Here is a 15,476-nt window from a genome sequence, read left to right on the forward strand (position 1 = left end):
GTTTCTGAGGGGCAGTGTCTTATCCAAGGTTGCATGACACATTGGCAATTTAAACAAAACAGCATTAAATCATCTTTTCCTGATCTCCAGTAGTCCCTGCATGCTGTGTTTGATCCAGACATGTTGATTAAGTCCATGTAACATTTTTTGTATGAACCACTCTTCCCCTTTTTTTTTTTAAAAAAAACCAAACTTTAAATAAGTGATGCTTTACTAGGCTGGAGTTACAATCTCTTACCTCTCAGTTTGCATCCTCCATAAATTATATTAAAATCCTATTACTTCGACTCTGCAGCAACAATTTTTCAGAGGTCACAGCAAGAAGGGTTCTTGCAAAGTTCCCCATAGCTTTCAGCCATGGAGTTTCACTGTCCTTAAGATATATCTGAAAACTATATGAAGACTCCGCTTTTGTAACTAAGAAGGCTAAAATTACAGTAAAATTACATTGTCCTAAAACAACTAACTGATCACTTTTAAATTAGGCTACAATTACATTATTATTATTATAATTACTATTATTATTTCTATTACTATTACTATTACTATTACTATTGCTATTGCTATTGCTATTATTACTATTATTACTATGTTGATGTTATAATAACAAAATCTTACCCTACAACTTTTTATATTATGGAAAACTTTATATATAGCATTCACTTCAGATAGTGTTGATGACATACTGTGTTCACATCTTTTGCAACCTTGCATGGGGAGAGATTTCCTACATGTCAGTTTTGCTAAAACTTTAACCCAGAAGGATCATGAAATTGAAAAGGCAGAGAGAGCCTGAAAAGACTTATGATGTAAATACATCCAATACACAATAGATAGAAACTTCTATTTTCTCTGCACAAAGCCCCATACCTCCTTTCAATGCTGGGAGCATTCTCTTTTTTCTTTTATTTTTCTCTCTTTTTTTATTTTTTTCATTTATTTTGCAAGCTTTGCATTTTAAATTGTGGGTGATGAAATTTAGCATCTCGTCCTTCGGAGCACAGCCCAAACATTAGCTAACCCAAGTGCCTCAGATGACAGTCGCCTGTGTGTTTTGGCTATCACACACTTTATCTGTGTGCATGTTCCTGTGAATCCTGCACACATACCTCTCCCTGAGAACTTGGCACTGGTTCTTCAGGAGCTACTTTGGAAGGGAGTGGATCTCATCTAAGGAATGAGAGGGAAAATAAACAGTTTTTGGCTAGACAGGCAGGCTAATGATGTCTTCCTTTCCAAGGAGGGGACACAGGGTGGTCCAGCGTGCTGCCAGCACCTCTTGACTTCCAAGGCTGATTTTCAATCCTGTTTCACTGGGACACAGGGTATGTCACAGGATCTGAACATTTTTCAGATGGAAAATGAGGTCAGATTCCGATAGTCCTAGAGCTTCCAGGAACTCTGAACAAATTTCTCCCAGATTATGGTGAACTGAGGTCCTACCACCCAAGACCTTTCTTAGTCAGAAAGCACCAGTGCAGTTTGATTACTTGTAGCAAGCAGAAAGGCTAATGAGCTATTTAAAAAACCTGTATTTCCAAGTGGTTTTTGAATACCAGAGGAGAGGATGAGATTTGTTTACCAGTAAACCCCTGAATTTTTGCAGTACCTTCTGAGTTATACAGATGACATGTCTTTCAGGGCCTTGCGTGGCGGGTGTGGTGGGGCTGACCATGCCTCGGTACTGTCTCTTCGGGGACACGGTGAACACGGCGTCAAGAATGGAGTCCACAGGCCTGCGTGAGTTTTTGGGGCAGTCCCTGGAATGGGTGATTGATGAACTTATCAAGAGAGATAGAATCATAGAACCATGCTACTTGGAAGAGACCCTCAAATTCATTGAGTCTAACCATTAACACAACATTGGCACTAAACAATGTCCCTGAGAACCTCATCTCCACATCTGTTCAACCTCTCCAAGGATGGTGACTCCACCACTGCCCTGGGCAGCCTCTTCCAATGCCTGACAGCCCTTTCCAGGATGAAATTTTTCCTAATATCCAATCTAAACATCCCCTGGAGCAACTTGAGGCTGTTTCCTCTGGTCCTGGTGCTTGTTCCTGGGGAGCAGAGCCCGACCCCCCCTGGCTCTAGGCTCCTTTCAGGCAGTTCAGAGATCAGAAGGTCTCCCCTCAGCTCCTGTTCTCCAGCTGAACCCCCCAGGTCTCTCAGCCGCTCCCATCACACTTGTGCTCCAGCCCCTCACCAGCTCCGTTCCCTTCTCTCAACTCACTCCAGCACCTCAAGGCCTTTCTTGGCATGAGGGGCCCAAAACTAACCCCAGGACTCAAGGTTTGGCCTCCCCAGTGCCAAGTGCAGGGGATGGTCACTGTCCTGGTCCTTCTGGCCACAGTATTGCTAAGACATTGCTGAAAAACCACTTACCATCTTTATTAAGAGCTGGATTTCCACACTTAGTGTTTGGTATCCTCCAGAAAATCTCTGGTGTAGATCTCCTCTCACCCCGTGCTCATTCCAGCCCTACCTGGAAGGATCCATCCATCAGCATCATGCTCTATGTAGAGGAGTACCACACAAATACACTAGCTACATGCCTACATGCCTTTGGGCATTTTTTATTGCCGGTATGAAGCAGTGGGGAATTTGCAGTGTGTGTGCAGTATAGTGATCCAGCTATTTTGCTTTTTGTTCCCAGCTTACAGAATTCATGTCAGCCAAAGTACAGTGGATACGCTTCGGAGTCTAAACGAAGGCTATCAGATTGTACCTAGGGGAAAAACGGAACTGAAGGTAAGAAGGCCAGGGCTGTGTGAAAGAAACATTTCACAGGGGAATCTTCTTTTTTAAGGAATTCTCACATTAAGCTCTTGTTTGGCTTTCATCCACCACTCTTTTTTTGGATCCTTCCCATATTTTCCTCATCAGTTGTTTCAGTACATGAGATAATTACTGACAAGATTGAGCAATCAGCTGTATGTGCTGGATTAAAGTATTTATTTAGGACTCTATTAAGTCCACCCTTGACAGAAGCTTCTACTTTTCACAGTGTCCAAACAAGACAACACTAAATAATTCAAAACACCACTTTGCCACTTATATAGTCAATAGACAGAAGCAGGAGCTTTATTTGCCTTGAACACCTACAGTAAGAGGTCTGAATGTGGCCTCAGGTCTCTCAACAATCTTTCATAACAAGTGGAATCATCTCACCCAAGTTCATATGTCTCTAAGTGAAGATCTGAGGTAATTATTCCAGGTTTAGTCAATGGAAAGAAACCTTTAGATAGTTAGTGGAGACAAATTGGCACGTTAGGAAATTATTAACCTGACATTTTCAAGGTCCAGTTTATGTGGAGATGGATGTCGCCCTAGAAGCGTCTGTTTTGCTCCACTTCTCCAGTCAAGGGTGATTGACTCTGACATATTATAGATGGCTGCATTTCATCAAGTGCAGCTCGCCTTCAGCTAAATCATCAGTAGTGGGAGAAGACATTATTTTTCTGATACTCAGCCCAGCAACTGTTGTAAAATCTCTCAATTAATTATGTTAGTACTGACAAATAAGATGATTAGAGGTCCTGTAGTTTCTCATTTCTGTTAAGCTGTGTAGTTTCAATGACCCAGTTCAATGAGGGTCATTTGTAGATGACAGTTTGAACAAAGCCTTTTCTTTTAGGATGGTAAAACTCAAATAATCCCTGAACTGTTGTGAAGGAGAGACCAAGTTTTCCAGCCCTGCTCTGTCTCTGGACGTTTATGAAGCCCTCAGAAACCCAGTGAGGAAGTTACATACTGAGCAAAGGGTGGTCAGAAAGCTGGTATTCATCTGGATTTTTGGTTTTATTTTAGGGTAAAGGAGTAGAAGACACATATTGGTTAGTTGGGAAAAAAGGCTTTTTGAAGCCCTTACCTAAACCTCCTGAAATGAAGCCAGGGTAAGTGTGACTTCATCACTGCTCAATACATTAATTAATTTGTCCTTGTTGTAGTTCACAGAATGAGTATCTGTCTTTCCGTGATAACTGTTTGCAAAGTCTGCATCATTTTCCTTAGATGACTTACATTTCCAGGCTTAGTACTGGGTTTCAGAAGTAGTGATGTGGTTCCTTCAACTCCTTTCCTTAATCGTAATTCCCAAGAAGTGGCAGGAAAAAACTTGCTGCTTCCTCCCTATAGTCCCTTGGAGATGGAACACCAGGGGATTCCTTGCTGAATCTCCCTCCTACTCTGTGTGCATATTGAAGATGCACAGGTAGGGACATTTTCGTAACTCTGGTGTCATTACTGTATAGGTGACACTTGAAATTTTCTCTCCTTCCACCAAACTCCTGCAGAAAACACCAGCTTCTTTTACCATAAACATGTTTCTTCCCTATAGCACTGTTCTTTCAAACAGAACAATAAGGAAACTTTGCCTTGTAAAAATATGGCACAGTAATGTAATGAAAGACTCAATGATGTTGCCTCCATACAAACAGTGGTGAGCAAAGATTGAAGGCTTAAAATTCATTAAGTCATTTTGTAGTTTTGAAATGCCTGACTTTGCAAATGGTGTACTCCCTGTTCAGCTGTCACATGCTATGTGTCTGGGAATGATGTTGTGGTCAGCACATAAAAACCAGGAGTCGTATTTGTTTGACGAGAACAGTGTGGTTATCCACATGAAAGCTAGTCAACCCTGACTCTCTTTATAGTCAATAAAGAGAAATACATGCTCAGGGGTCTGATTCGACTGACCTGCTTGGGCGTCTGTATCAGAAGATGAATCGCCCTTGCAAGGTACCTGTTTTGGTGACTGTAAAGAGGTCCTACAGTCACTAGCTCAGAGGTGGATGTCTGACAGCAAACAGGGTCCATTTTTATTTTGACTCTGACTTCCCCTGAGCAATCTTGTTCTAAGTTTTGCCTCATTTCCTCTTAGTAAAATTAAGACAGTTTTTACCTCCCTTTGCAGATAATGGTTAATTACTTGGGCAATTGCATACTGGGCAGTCCATGTGTTCAGAGCCCTCCCAGAGCTTTCTTGGAGTAGCATGGAATTAACAGTATTTTGGGCCATAACTTTTAAGCCATTCAGGTGTTGATAAGGGTGGAAAATAGAAGGTAACTTGAAGATAATTTTGAGAGACACAATTTCTTAGGGTTGGAGGCAATACTTGTTAATACTTGATGGAAATGAGCTATTGAGTAATGTGTGTTGATATCAATGATGTATTCTTCATGGGAAATATGAAGCTTCTCCAGCTTTGCCAGATTAGCAAGGTGAGCTGGCTTACCATGCAACCAAAGAAGCACTGAGGCATCTACCTTGAGCATAGGTTCTTCTCATCTTGGTTTTACCATCTAAAAGTCATGTGTTAGGCCTCTGTTGACTGTTGAGCCTGTCCTCCGGTTGTGTGTGCCAAAGTCAGACTAACACAGGCCTAAGCTGTTTCTAAACATGGTTTGTAAATGGCAGAAAATACATCAGGTCCAGGGAGTCAATAAAAGGAGGCAAAAAAATTGCCCATGTACTCAGGATCAGGGAATCTTGATCCCCTTGTGTAACCTCAGAAGAACCCACCAGTAACACTGCAGAGAGGGACGTGGTCTTTTGCTCTTGCCCCAAGGACCCGATCTTCACTGTTCTTTTGCATTTTATCTGTCATCATAAATTGTCATGCAGCAGTTGAATGAACGTGAAAGTAGCCAGAGGAAAAAGCAAAATTTACATTAAAGTGCATCTGTCATAGTGAAGGGTCAAAATAAAAGCTGTACCCTGTAGAATTTAAATGGCAGAAAGACATAAACGGATGTTCAAGAAAAGCAAATATTTGGAGAACTGCCTCATGCACAGGCTGTGCTATTATCAGACAGGTGCCAGACATGGCTTCCTATTTTTCCAAGCTTATCTTGATGGTTTGATTTTATGCCAGTTTACAACAGGTTGAAAGTTGTTTCTCTGTTATGTCTACATATTGGCCAATATGGTGGTTTCATGACACTGCCTGATATACTTCTGTAGGGATTTCTTCATCTCTAGGCTTTTGTGCTGAGCAAGGAGGTGCTGAATAAAGTCCTCTTCAACCATCTTTCCACTCTGTCCTGAAACAACTGATCTTCCATTTAGGTCTTCCCTTTCCATGAGGTCTTGCACAACCCAGTCCCTCAAATCTGGCATCAGATTTTCTACTCCTACTTGTAAGAGCAAGGGACACATTCCCCATTGCTTCATTCCACACATTCCTAATCTTTTAATTCCTTATGGGTCACAGAAGCTAGCAACCTCCTCTGAGAGGTGTGTTGAAGATTTTCAGACTGTAGTTTGTTTTGCTGTTTGAGCTCTTGATTTAGGCCACCACAGGGAATCAAACTCATTAAGTCTTAACAAGGAAAGGTGATTTGCTTCAATGAAGTAAGCTTCAACTTCCACATTTCTTACTGCCATGACAAGACATAACCCTTGAGATATGGAGTATTTCAGGCCTTCACTGCAGATAACAGTAAAATAAAATTTTAAAGTGCTGACTTCTTACTATTTCCAATGATGTAAAACCCATCAGCCAATCAAAGCTGTAAGCACAGTCCTTGGCAGGAGGACTTCTCGATACGTGAAGGCAATTTTCCAGCTCTGACAGTCAGCCGTGAGCACACCTATGATCAAGTAGCTCATAGAGCTGTTCATATATGTCTAGGGAAAAATCAAGCTTCGTTATCCTACTATGCTTGCAGTAGGCTTGGCATCCTCCACCTGGAGAATGGTCCTTGGCCTTACAAAGGTGAGTTTACATGCAGGTTAGAAAACAAAAGAAAAAATGTGGAAGAACATGTAATAATGGGATTGGGTTAATACTAATGGTCCCGTAAAACACTGTGATAGTAACCCCCTCTTTTGTTGCTGAAATTGCAGAGACAATACCTGTGATTGTCTAGTAATGAACCTCAAGCCACCACTAAATGTCTAACAAAGCAGCAACTCTTGTACCTACATAATTTGAATTTAACTGATATGCATCAGCCTCTGTTTAATCCCAATTACAGGCTTATTGAAAGCATTAGTTAGAACATTCTCATTGATTTCCATTGTCTGCACTAGGCTTTCATATATTTACAGTTTTGCAAGGACATTGAGATAAATGTACTTTATTCTTAAAACCCAGGTGCTGCGGGTGACATGGCGCTCACAGGATACAAAGCATTTTAATTAAGAAAAGTAGTTAAATTAAAGGACCTAATATGCTTCTTACCACTCCTGCTTTCTTCCAACCATGCATAAAATCAAGTGAACTAAAAGGCTGTTCTTAAAATTAACCTTATGTCAAGCTGCCCATGGTCTGGATATCTGTTTTCAGAAGTTAAAAGCTTACTGGAAATCATTCACTTTTTTTTCTTTTCTTTCTTTTCTTTTCTTTTCTTTTCTTTTCTTTTCTTTTCTTTTCTTTTCTTTTCTTTTCTTTTCTTTTCTTTTCTTTTCTTTTCCCAGAGAGTTTTACTTTTTGAAGAATAACCTCCTTTTTTCTGGTTGGGTCAAATATCATTTTCTGCTTTAGATAGGAGCTTTAGGTTAACTTTACATGACATAGAACACTGCAGGCAGTTCAATAGGCTCCTTAGTCCTTTCCTTGCTCTAAGGCAAATTTCTACACCTTCTCTGGTGGATATCTGCCTTGTGATGAAAATTATTTCTCCTTCTGCCTTGCAGCTTGTTAGAATTTGAGTTGCTGCACCTCAGGATCTTGTGGGTTGGGCTTCTGATGTGCAAGAGACAAAGAAGTCAAAGAAAAAAGCTTTCCACAAAAGCCCACCACACAAGATAATAGATTAGAGTGGATGTAGAGAAGGTGTAACAAGGTGATGAGATGGCAAAAACAGGTATACTGAGCAGTCAAGCAGCAGCCTACCTGTAAGACAGAATTATTTTTGAGATTTCACAGTCAGATAGGTCTAAAGGAAGACTGTGAGGTTTCTCCGAGGGTACACCAGCAGACTAGTTTTGGGGCTGAAGAACAGCCATGGAAAAAGCACAAACTTGCTAGTTTATTAATATAGAATATTGGAAGTTGGCATCCTGTGATGCACTGGGACAGGCGGCACCTTGTCAGCACTGGTGGATCCCTCCTCTTGTCCAAAACAGCAGGAAAAAATATGAGGGTATACAATTCTAACAGGTACATGCCTGAGCTGGACTAAATCACAGTTGTGTTTGGCAAAGCACTGAAAGAACATGTAACACCAGGAAAAATTCAATAACTGATGAAATGCAGGAAAAAACCCCCAAGAGCCAGGATCATGTTAATTTGTAGTCCCAGGGAGATGAGTGACATAGTTGGTCTTCTGACTTACCAACTTTTACCATCCCATTTCAGAAATCCTGAAGGACAGCTTGGTTAGATGTTGCCATTGGTAGCATGGAACCAGCAAAAGAGATGAAACTTGACTCCAGTTTCTTTTGGGAAAGGCTGTTAAATTTATGCTAAGCTTTCAGGGAAAGCCAGCTGTCTCTAGGGACACTTAAATAGGATTTCCATTTGGAAATGTGCTCATAGCTTTGAGAGTTTCTACAAACAACACCCCTAGAAGACCAAAAGTCACTAGGACAGGAGCTGAACTAACCAAAGTCAAGATCTTCACAGCAATTTTGTTCTGCTCTTCACTTTGATGAATGAGGGGGAGAATTGGAGGAATAATGGAATAATTCTCTCAGGATTCATCTTGTCTAATAGATTCAGAATATAGGCATGATAAATAGCAAATTTGTGCTCCTCAGTCACCAAAGTCATTCATCTCATCCTGGGAGAGGTATCTAAGATGTGCCAAGAGATCTCTGGAAGCGCCTGGCTATACAGATTACAAAAGATGCCTGTCTTGGAGCAGGCACCTAACTTTTGGACACTTAAAATTAGATTAGCTAACCTTGCCCTTTGCAATAAATTGAGGGGGAATAAATAAACTCAGAACCAGGCCAAACATTTATTTTCCTTTTTTTTTGCATCTGGAAACACTTGCCTTTCACTCGGTCTCCATTACAGTCTGTTCTTTATTGCAGATAAAACCTGAACTGGTTCTTTCTCTAATGGCCTACATGTTCACTGCAGGTGTAGAGCTCATGGGTTACCCCCGGAAGAAATTGCAGAGTTCAAAAGGAGGAAAGCTGAAAAACTCCTTGGCAAAAGGGCCTAGATCTGAGGTAGTAGCTGTAGGACAGTCCCAACGTAGCTCTGCTATTTTGTGTCTGCTTGTGTGTTCTTTGTCTGCACTTTGCTGGTCTTAGTGTCATGCCTTTTTTTTTTCCCCCTCAAAAATGTGCATTATTCTTTTAAAGTGTCTCATTCTAAAGGTGCTCAGAACAGCAGCAAAGCTGTCTGATGATAGTAGTAGCCTTGCTGGGTGATTTCCTAGCAAATTTATTACCTGTTATCACATTCATTCCTGACAGTCATGCAGTATAACTGTTTTTACATGCAGTATATTATCGATCGCACTGTGCCAGGAAGGGCCCAGTCCATCGTAAACACAGAGATTAAGCTGGAGTTCAAGCCTGGAATAATCCGAATTGTCTATAGTTGCTTTCCTGTCATACATAACTCCTATCTGGTGTAATTCCATAAAACAAGATGCAGCTCTGTTATTCATCACCATGGTACCTAGTGTTATGAGAAATAAATGTGGATTTAGGAGGATTTGGTTGGAATTCAGAAGTTACATGGAGTATAGCAGCATGACCTGAGAAGCCTGATCAAACAGGTGCTACCAGAACAAGGCTGGTATATGAACATGCACACCCACATGTGCACATACAGGGTCTGATGTCCTGTGAAAATGCTGTATGGTTGGGGTTTTTTTTTTTAATAACATCTCTGAAAACACCAATAGTGCTTCTACTCAGTGCCCCTGAACTAAATTTTACTTGATTTCCACCCAGAAAAGGGCAGAAGTGGATGAAAGCCCAGAGTCCCTAGATATGGGCTGGTTAACAACACCTAAGAAACACCATTTCAAGCTGATAGATTAATCTAAAGACTAAAGCTCCATCCAATTTTCTCATAGGGCTAAAACCCAACATTGCGCTTTTGGCAGTGTGACTCTTTCCAAACCACAACTTTTAATGATTCAAGGCATGTTGCTAAACTGCTCTATCTCCCTTAAGAGATTCTTAAATTTTTGTCTGAGGCTCTCCCTATTCTAGGAGCTCAACAGAAATTCTTCATTTAAAATAAAAAAAAAAAAGAAAAAAGATTTAAATATGGTACATATTGTGCAGAGACCTGCGTACTCACTACCATGTGTGAACACTCACTGGTACATATAAGCTCCAAGGCACAGAAGACTACACTGCTGATCTACATCTATGAGCACAAGCTACTCCTCCAAGGCCAGAGACACTCACTCACTCGGGTTCGCTCTGCTTGACAAAAACTGCACATATACTGATATAAAAACATCTAGTGCATGTATCTCCCACAGACATGGACTTCTGCACTGAAGCAAGGCTGATTAGCGCTACATTATAGAGAATAGAAGGTCCTCATTAGCCCACTTGGCTCGATTTATGGGAAATGGCAGCAAAATCAATACGGAGTTTATACCTGGAGCTTTTCAACAGTCCTAATTCAAGTCTTCTTGCATGCATGAACCTCTCAATGGAGGCAATTATGTCCTCAACAGCCACTTTATTCCTATGTGTCCGCTTGGTGGTTTAGTGCTGTTTCCAGCTGATCTACCTTCAAAATTTATGATGAAAAGGGTTATGCTATCAATAAGCTTGTTTTTCCTTGACAGCAACAAAGGAACACTACACACAGATCTCAGATGTAGTGATTTATAGTCCATTCACCCCGTTTACAGTCCCATCGGTCTAGGACTGTAAGCTATTAACAGTCTCACACAGTGTTCTGTGATAAGACAGGGATCCCCATCTCAGTAGTTTCAGAGTATTTATCTGGCCTGTAGTCTAGAGGAAGGCGAAGTCTCTGCTCCTCATGCTCAGGAAGAGAATCCTTTAACCTTGGAAGAGCGAGTGTGGACTCTCTTGTTCTTGGTGGACACCTGTTTTCAAAGAGAATTGATGATTCTGGCCATATCTTGATAAAAACGTGCAGCAAAGAGTGAGAAACACCAAAGTGCACATCCGGTTACCTGAAGATAAACCTGTCGGCTATACCACCAGTCATCTTTCTCTTTTCTCTTGCAGTAGGATATAGAATCTTAACATGGACCTATCAACCCATCCATTCAAGTGGGATTCAACCTGGAGCACCATGGTTGTCAGACACACTTATGCAAAGCTGGCACATGTAACAGCAGCTGAAGACCATGCAGGATAAACTATGGCACCTCAAATAATGCTATAGACAGTATCCTCAGACAGCTGAATCCCACCCCTAGCATCTTACAGTGCTTCTGACATGAAGGAAGGGATTTCTCTCTTTCTTTCAAGGCTCACTGGAAAACTGGCCCAGAGAGATGTCAATGACCCTGTGATCTTTATATTGATCTCACTGTAGAGATGAGATTTGACCCCATGCAAGGCAGTCAGATTTCATTAGGAAGATCAAAGAGGTGAGATTTCACCCCAATGTGTTTGGTAGCTGCTGTATTTATGGAGGGATCCACAGTGTATAAATCTTAGTGTCATCTGTATTGCTCTTTGCTGACCTTTAGATACATAAGCATACGAAGACTGTGTCCTGCAAGGACAAAGGACCAGTTGAAGATCACTTCAAAGTACTAAGGCTCAAGTTTTTAGTTATTTTCTCTCCTTTTTTTTCCTCAGAACTTTCCCTCTCCCTCTCTTCCCACCTCTCATCCCATGATCTCAGTGACAAAAGATCCCTCAAGGTTCTTTCTTGTTCAGAGAATACACTAAACACCCCAGTCACGTCGTCTTGCTGGTCAAAACACAGACTAACAATGTGTGGCTGACCAGCAGTTAAGATCTGAAGGTGAAGTCTAAAACCTCATTCAAGACAAGGTTTTTAATAAAAAATTTGTCCCCAAATGCGAAACCTATGCAGAAACTCATAAAATTAGTTTGCTATTTCTCCTCCAACCCCTCTGCAAGGATAATCTCAAATGATTTTGCCTGCATGAACTCTCCAAAGATTAAAACTAGAATTGTGGAAGTGAAATGCCATTTCTATTGACTTTTCTTCCCATCATATCTTTCTTCTCTTCCCCCTTTCTTCTACTGTCTTAGATACTACTTCTACCTTGGTATGCATGGTAGGCAGGCTCATCTCCCAGCAACACACTGGAAGGCATACCTTCTTCATCCAGCACCAGAAAGGCAAAAAAAACCCCAAGCCAACCCAGGCCATCACCAAAAAAAACCCATTCTTCTTCTTGTTTCCTTAGTTGCTGCAAAACATTTGGAATCATCTTTGACGAGAGCATTAGCTCTTTCTCATAAAGTTCAATGAATGAATTTTCAAGGTAGATACTCCACTGAATCCTAAATTGTATTGGGTTGATACATTTGAGAGATTTCTTAAGATTCAGCAATTTGCCTTTAGATCCCTTTCCTGTTTTTTTTTGCCCTTGGTTGTCCTTGGCTGCCCTTGGTCTGCCACATTGTGAGACTGAAGAGAACATGAAATCTGCTGAGTTTGGAGGTCCTGGTTCTTCTCATATTGAATCCAGATTTGATAGGCAGTCATTAGCAACAGGTAACCAGACCATCAGACAGAACCTTACATCAAACAATAAAACACAATTCTCTTGAATTATAACAAAAAATAATTAGATATGTAGTGCTACAGCACAGGGTATCAGAGTGGTCAGCCCTGCATACCTGGTTCTAGTGCCAGAGTTATTAGTTGACTTTGCAATACTCTTATACACACTTTAAAGGCAACTCATCCTGTGCTGTCATTAAGGGCAGTTTCATTGGGCTGCTTAACAATTCTATATTAATATTTGATCATTAATGTGAATAGTCCTTGGGCCTAATAGTATTCATTCCCCTCCTTTCAAGTCCTCATGTCTTACACTCTTCAAGTAAAATCATAGAGTCATAGAATCGTAGAACTCTTTGGGTTGGAAGGGATCTTCCAAGCTCATCCAGTGCCACCCCTGCCATGAGCAGGGACATCTTCACCAGCTCAGGTTGCTCAGAGCCCCGTCCAGCCTGGCCTGGGATGTCTCCAGGGATGGTTCATCCACCACCTCTCTGGCCAACCTGGGACAGGCTCTCACCACCCTCAGGGGCAACAATTTCTTCCTCATGTCTGGCCTCAATTTCCCCTCTTCTAGTTTAAAACCGTCACCTCTTGTCCTTTCGCAATAAGATGCCTGCTTCATGTAGTCAGTTTTACATATATTTCTAGTCTAAAGTAACTGCTTGTTCATTGTACACAATAATGGTGTGTACAATTTAAAACCATACATACATGTATATGCATAACAATTTATGAACTATTTCTTTTTAGTATCTGTATAATCACAATGGTGTTATTCATATGAGTAAGAATTTGCTTCTTTTCATTTTACAACAGCTGGAATAATATTTTCTTCTATTATACACAGTAAATTTGATTTCAGATGATACTTTACAGACAGGACAGCTGCAGACCTCAGACCTGCATAGAGCCCAGACATTCACTCAGCTTCTGGCTTTTTACAAGTCCTTGATGTTTATTTTGTCTCTGAAACCCCCCTTATGTTATAATAATTTAGTACCCATCAACAGAGGGTAGAACCTGGGCATCGTGGACACTTAGAGCATCATAGCAGCTGATACTCTCCAGCTCCATTGCATCAGTTTACTAGCCTGGATCTTGTAGTCTCTCAGTTAGCCCAGATCTCAAGTCCTGATACTCAGTAGAGCTTATTCTCTCAGGAGTAGTGCCAGGCCAAGGCAGTGACACTGCATATGGGTCTGAGATGAGATGGATGTCAGGGCTTTCTGATTCTCTGCCCGTCTTGGACTTGGTGGGATCATGGGGCTGTCAGAGCATCTGGACTTTCAGATTTCTCATTTGTGGCAGTGCCTGACCTCAAATCCAGAGATGTCCAGCTGATTAACAGAGAATCTCTATTGTGACAAGCTAGGGGCTGCATGAGGCTTGTCATGCACAGTTAGGAATGTTTTTCATGAACTGCTGAAGCCTTCTGGTTGTTTTTATGTAAATGCAATTTACATTTGTGACGTGAATGTCCTTGAATGAAAGCTCTATGTATCCCATTAACCCATGCAAGAGCTCCAGCAGTTGTATGGTCTACTGGGACCACCACATCCCTGCAGTTCTCTGCCAACCTCCCTCCTTGCCTGATGCTTCTTGGTGGCTTTGAGAACATCTGATGTTTCTGCTTTGTCTGATATAAAATGATGCAAAACAAAAGGCTACTCCTTAGCAAGCAGGGTTGCTAATTCCTTGTCTCTTCTCTATTTTACAGCAACTGGCCAGATATGCTGACCAGGAAACTCAAATCTGTCCTGAGTAGCACAAAGAGGACACTGACAAAAGCAACCTTTAAAGAGCTGGGGAGCATGAAAGAGGCCGAAATAAGTATTGAAGAGGATGAAATCTGAGAAGAGCACAGCAACAAACTAGTAAGATTGGGATGGACACCTTGAAGCCAAACCAGCAGAAGAACTCACACCCTCCATTTAATTCCCTTCCAGCCAACAGCAGTAAAGTTGATGAAGCCCTTTAGTTCTTGCACAGGGTAAACATGAGCAGGCAGATGCATCCTGACCATCATCTCTGGTGAAATTGTGCACCAGTTCAGAGCTGTATGTGTGTGTTTTTGGCAGTGGTCCATTGGGGAGGGAAGTGATGGTGATGGTAGAGTCAGCTCTTCATCAGCATCTGTCACAAGCATGAGCCCAAAGAATATTGTAGCTAGGTCTGCATGGCAGCACAAACATGTCCGACTGTACTTGGGCTTGGAATTCAACAATAATGCCAAGTGCTAAAATTATTTAACTGTTTTGCATTAAATAGATTTGTTGTTGTTGCTGCAGGAAACTCTAGTTTCACGAAAATCAGTGCAATCCAGAAGAAAATGTTTTTGACAACAACAAAAAATATTTTTTACTCCCCCACAAGGGGAAATTTTGGATCAAAATGTTTTGTTCCTGCATGTCAATTTAAGCTGAAACATTTTCTTTTAAATTGACATTTCAGTTGCAAATGCCATTTTAATGCTATTTTCAATCTGAAATGACAGTTTTGAAATGAAACATTTTGGTATGAATCAATATTTGTTTCCAAATGCCAAAATGTGATTCTACTCAAAATGTCAAAATATGTCATCTTCTCAATTCCAGATCTCAACTGGAAGAACATTTTGTTTTGCTTTATACGCACTCACATATACCATAGATAAAACATTTCATGCTTTTCGTCCCAGAGCAGGATGAAAACGGAATGCCAAGATATTGGAAAACTGAGAATTATGTTCTGCAGTTCCTTTAGCTGAGTAATATTAGTAAGATATGAATTTTCCTTCCTGCAAAAATGGGGCTGAGGGAATGAGAAGTGCATCAGTTAAGAGGTGCAAAGCCTAAAACATATCACTCATTTTCTTTCCCA

At 41.0% G+C, this 15,476-nt stretch overlaps 1 protein-coding gene across 1 annotated transcript in view; it reads left to right on the forward strand.

Annotated features, from left to right (window-relative positions):
• GUCY2F (guanylate cyclase 2F, retinal) overlaps positions 1-14,470 on the forward strand; it is a gene marked incomplete at both ends in the record, with an annotated part of 43,580 nt that extends 29,110 nt beyond the window's left edge. The window contains 4 exons of the mRNA XM_080338668.1: positions 1,642-1,740; positions 2,657-2,751; positions 3,811-3,896; positions 14,335-14,470. Coding sequence (XP_080194794.1) covers positions 1,642-1,740; positions 2,657-2,751; positions 3,811-3,896; positions 14,335-14,470 — 416 coding nt within the window. The remainder of the gene's footprint in view (positions 1-1,641; positions 1,741-2,656; positions 2,752-3,810; positions 3,897-14,334) is intronic.
• Between the last annotated feature and the right edge of the window lie 1,006 nt (positions 14,471-15,476).

The sequence above is a fragment of the Nesoenas mayeri genome (genome assembly GCF_963082525.1).
Source record: "Nesoenas mayeri genome assembly, chromosome: 1".
Lineage (NCBI taxonomy): Eukaryota > Metazoa > Chordata > Aves > Columbiformes > Columbidae > Nesoenas > Nesoenas mayeri.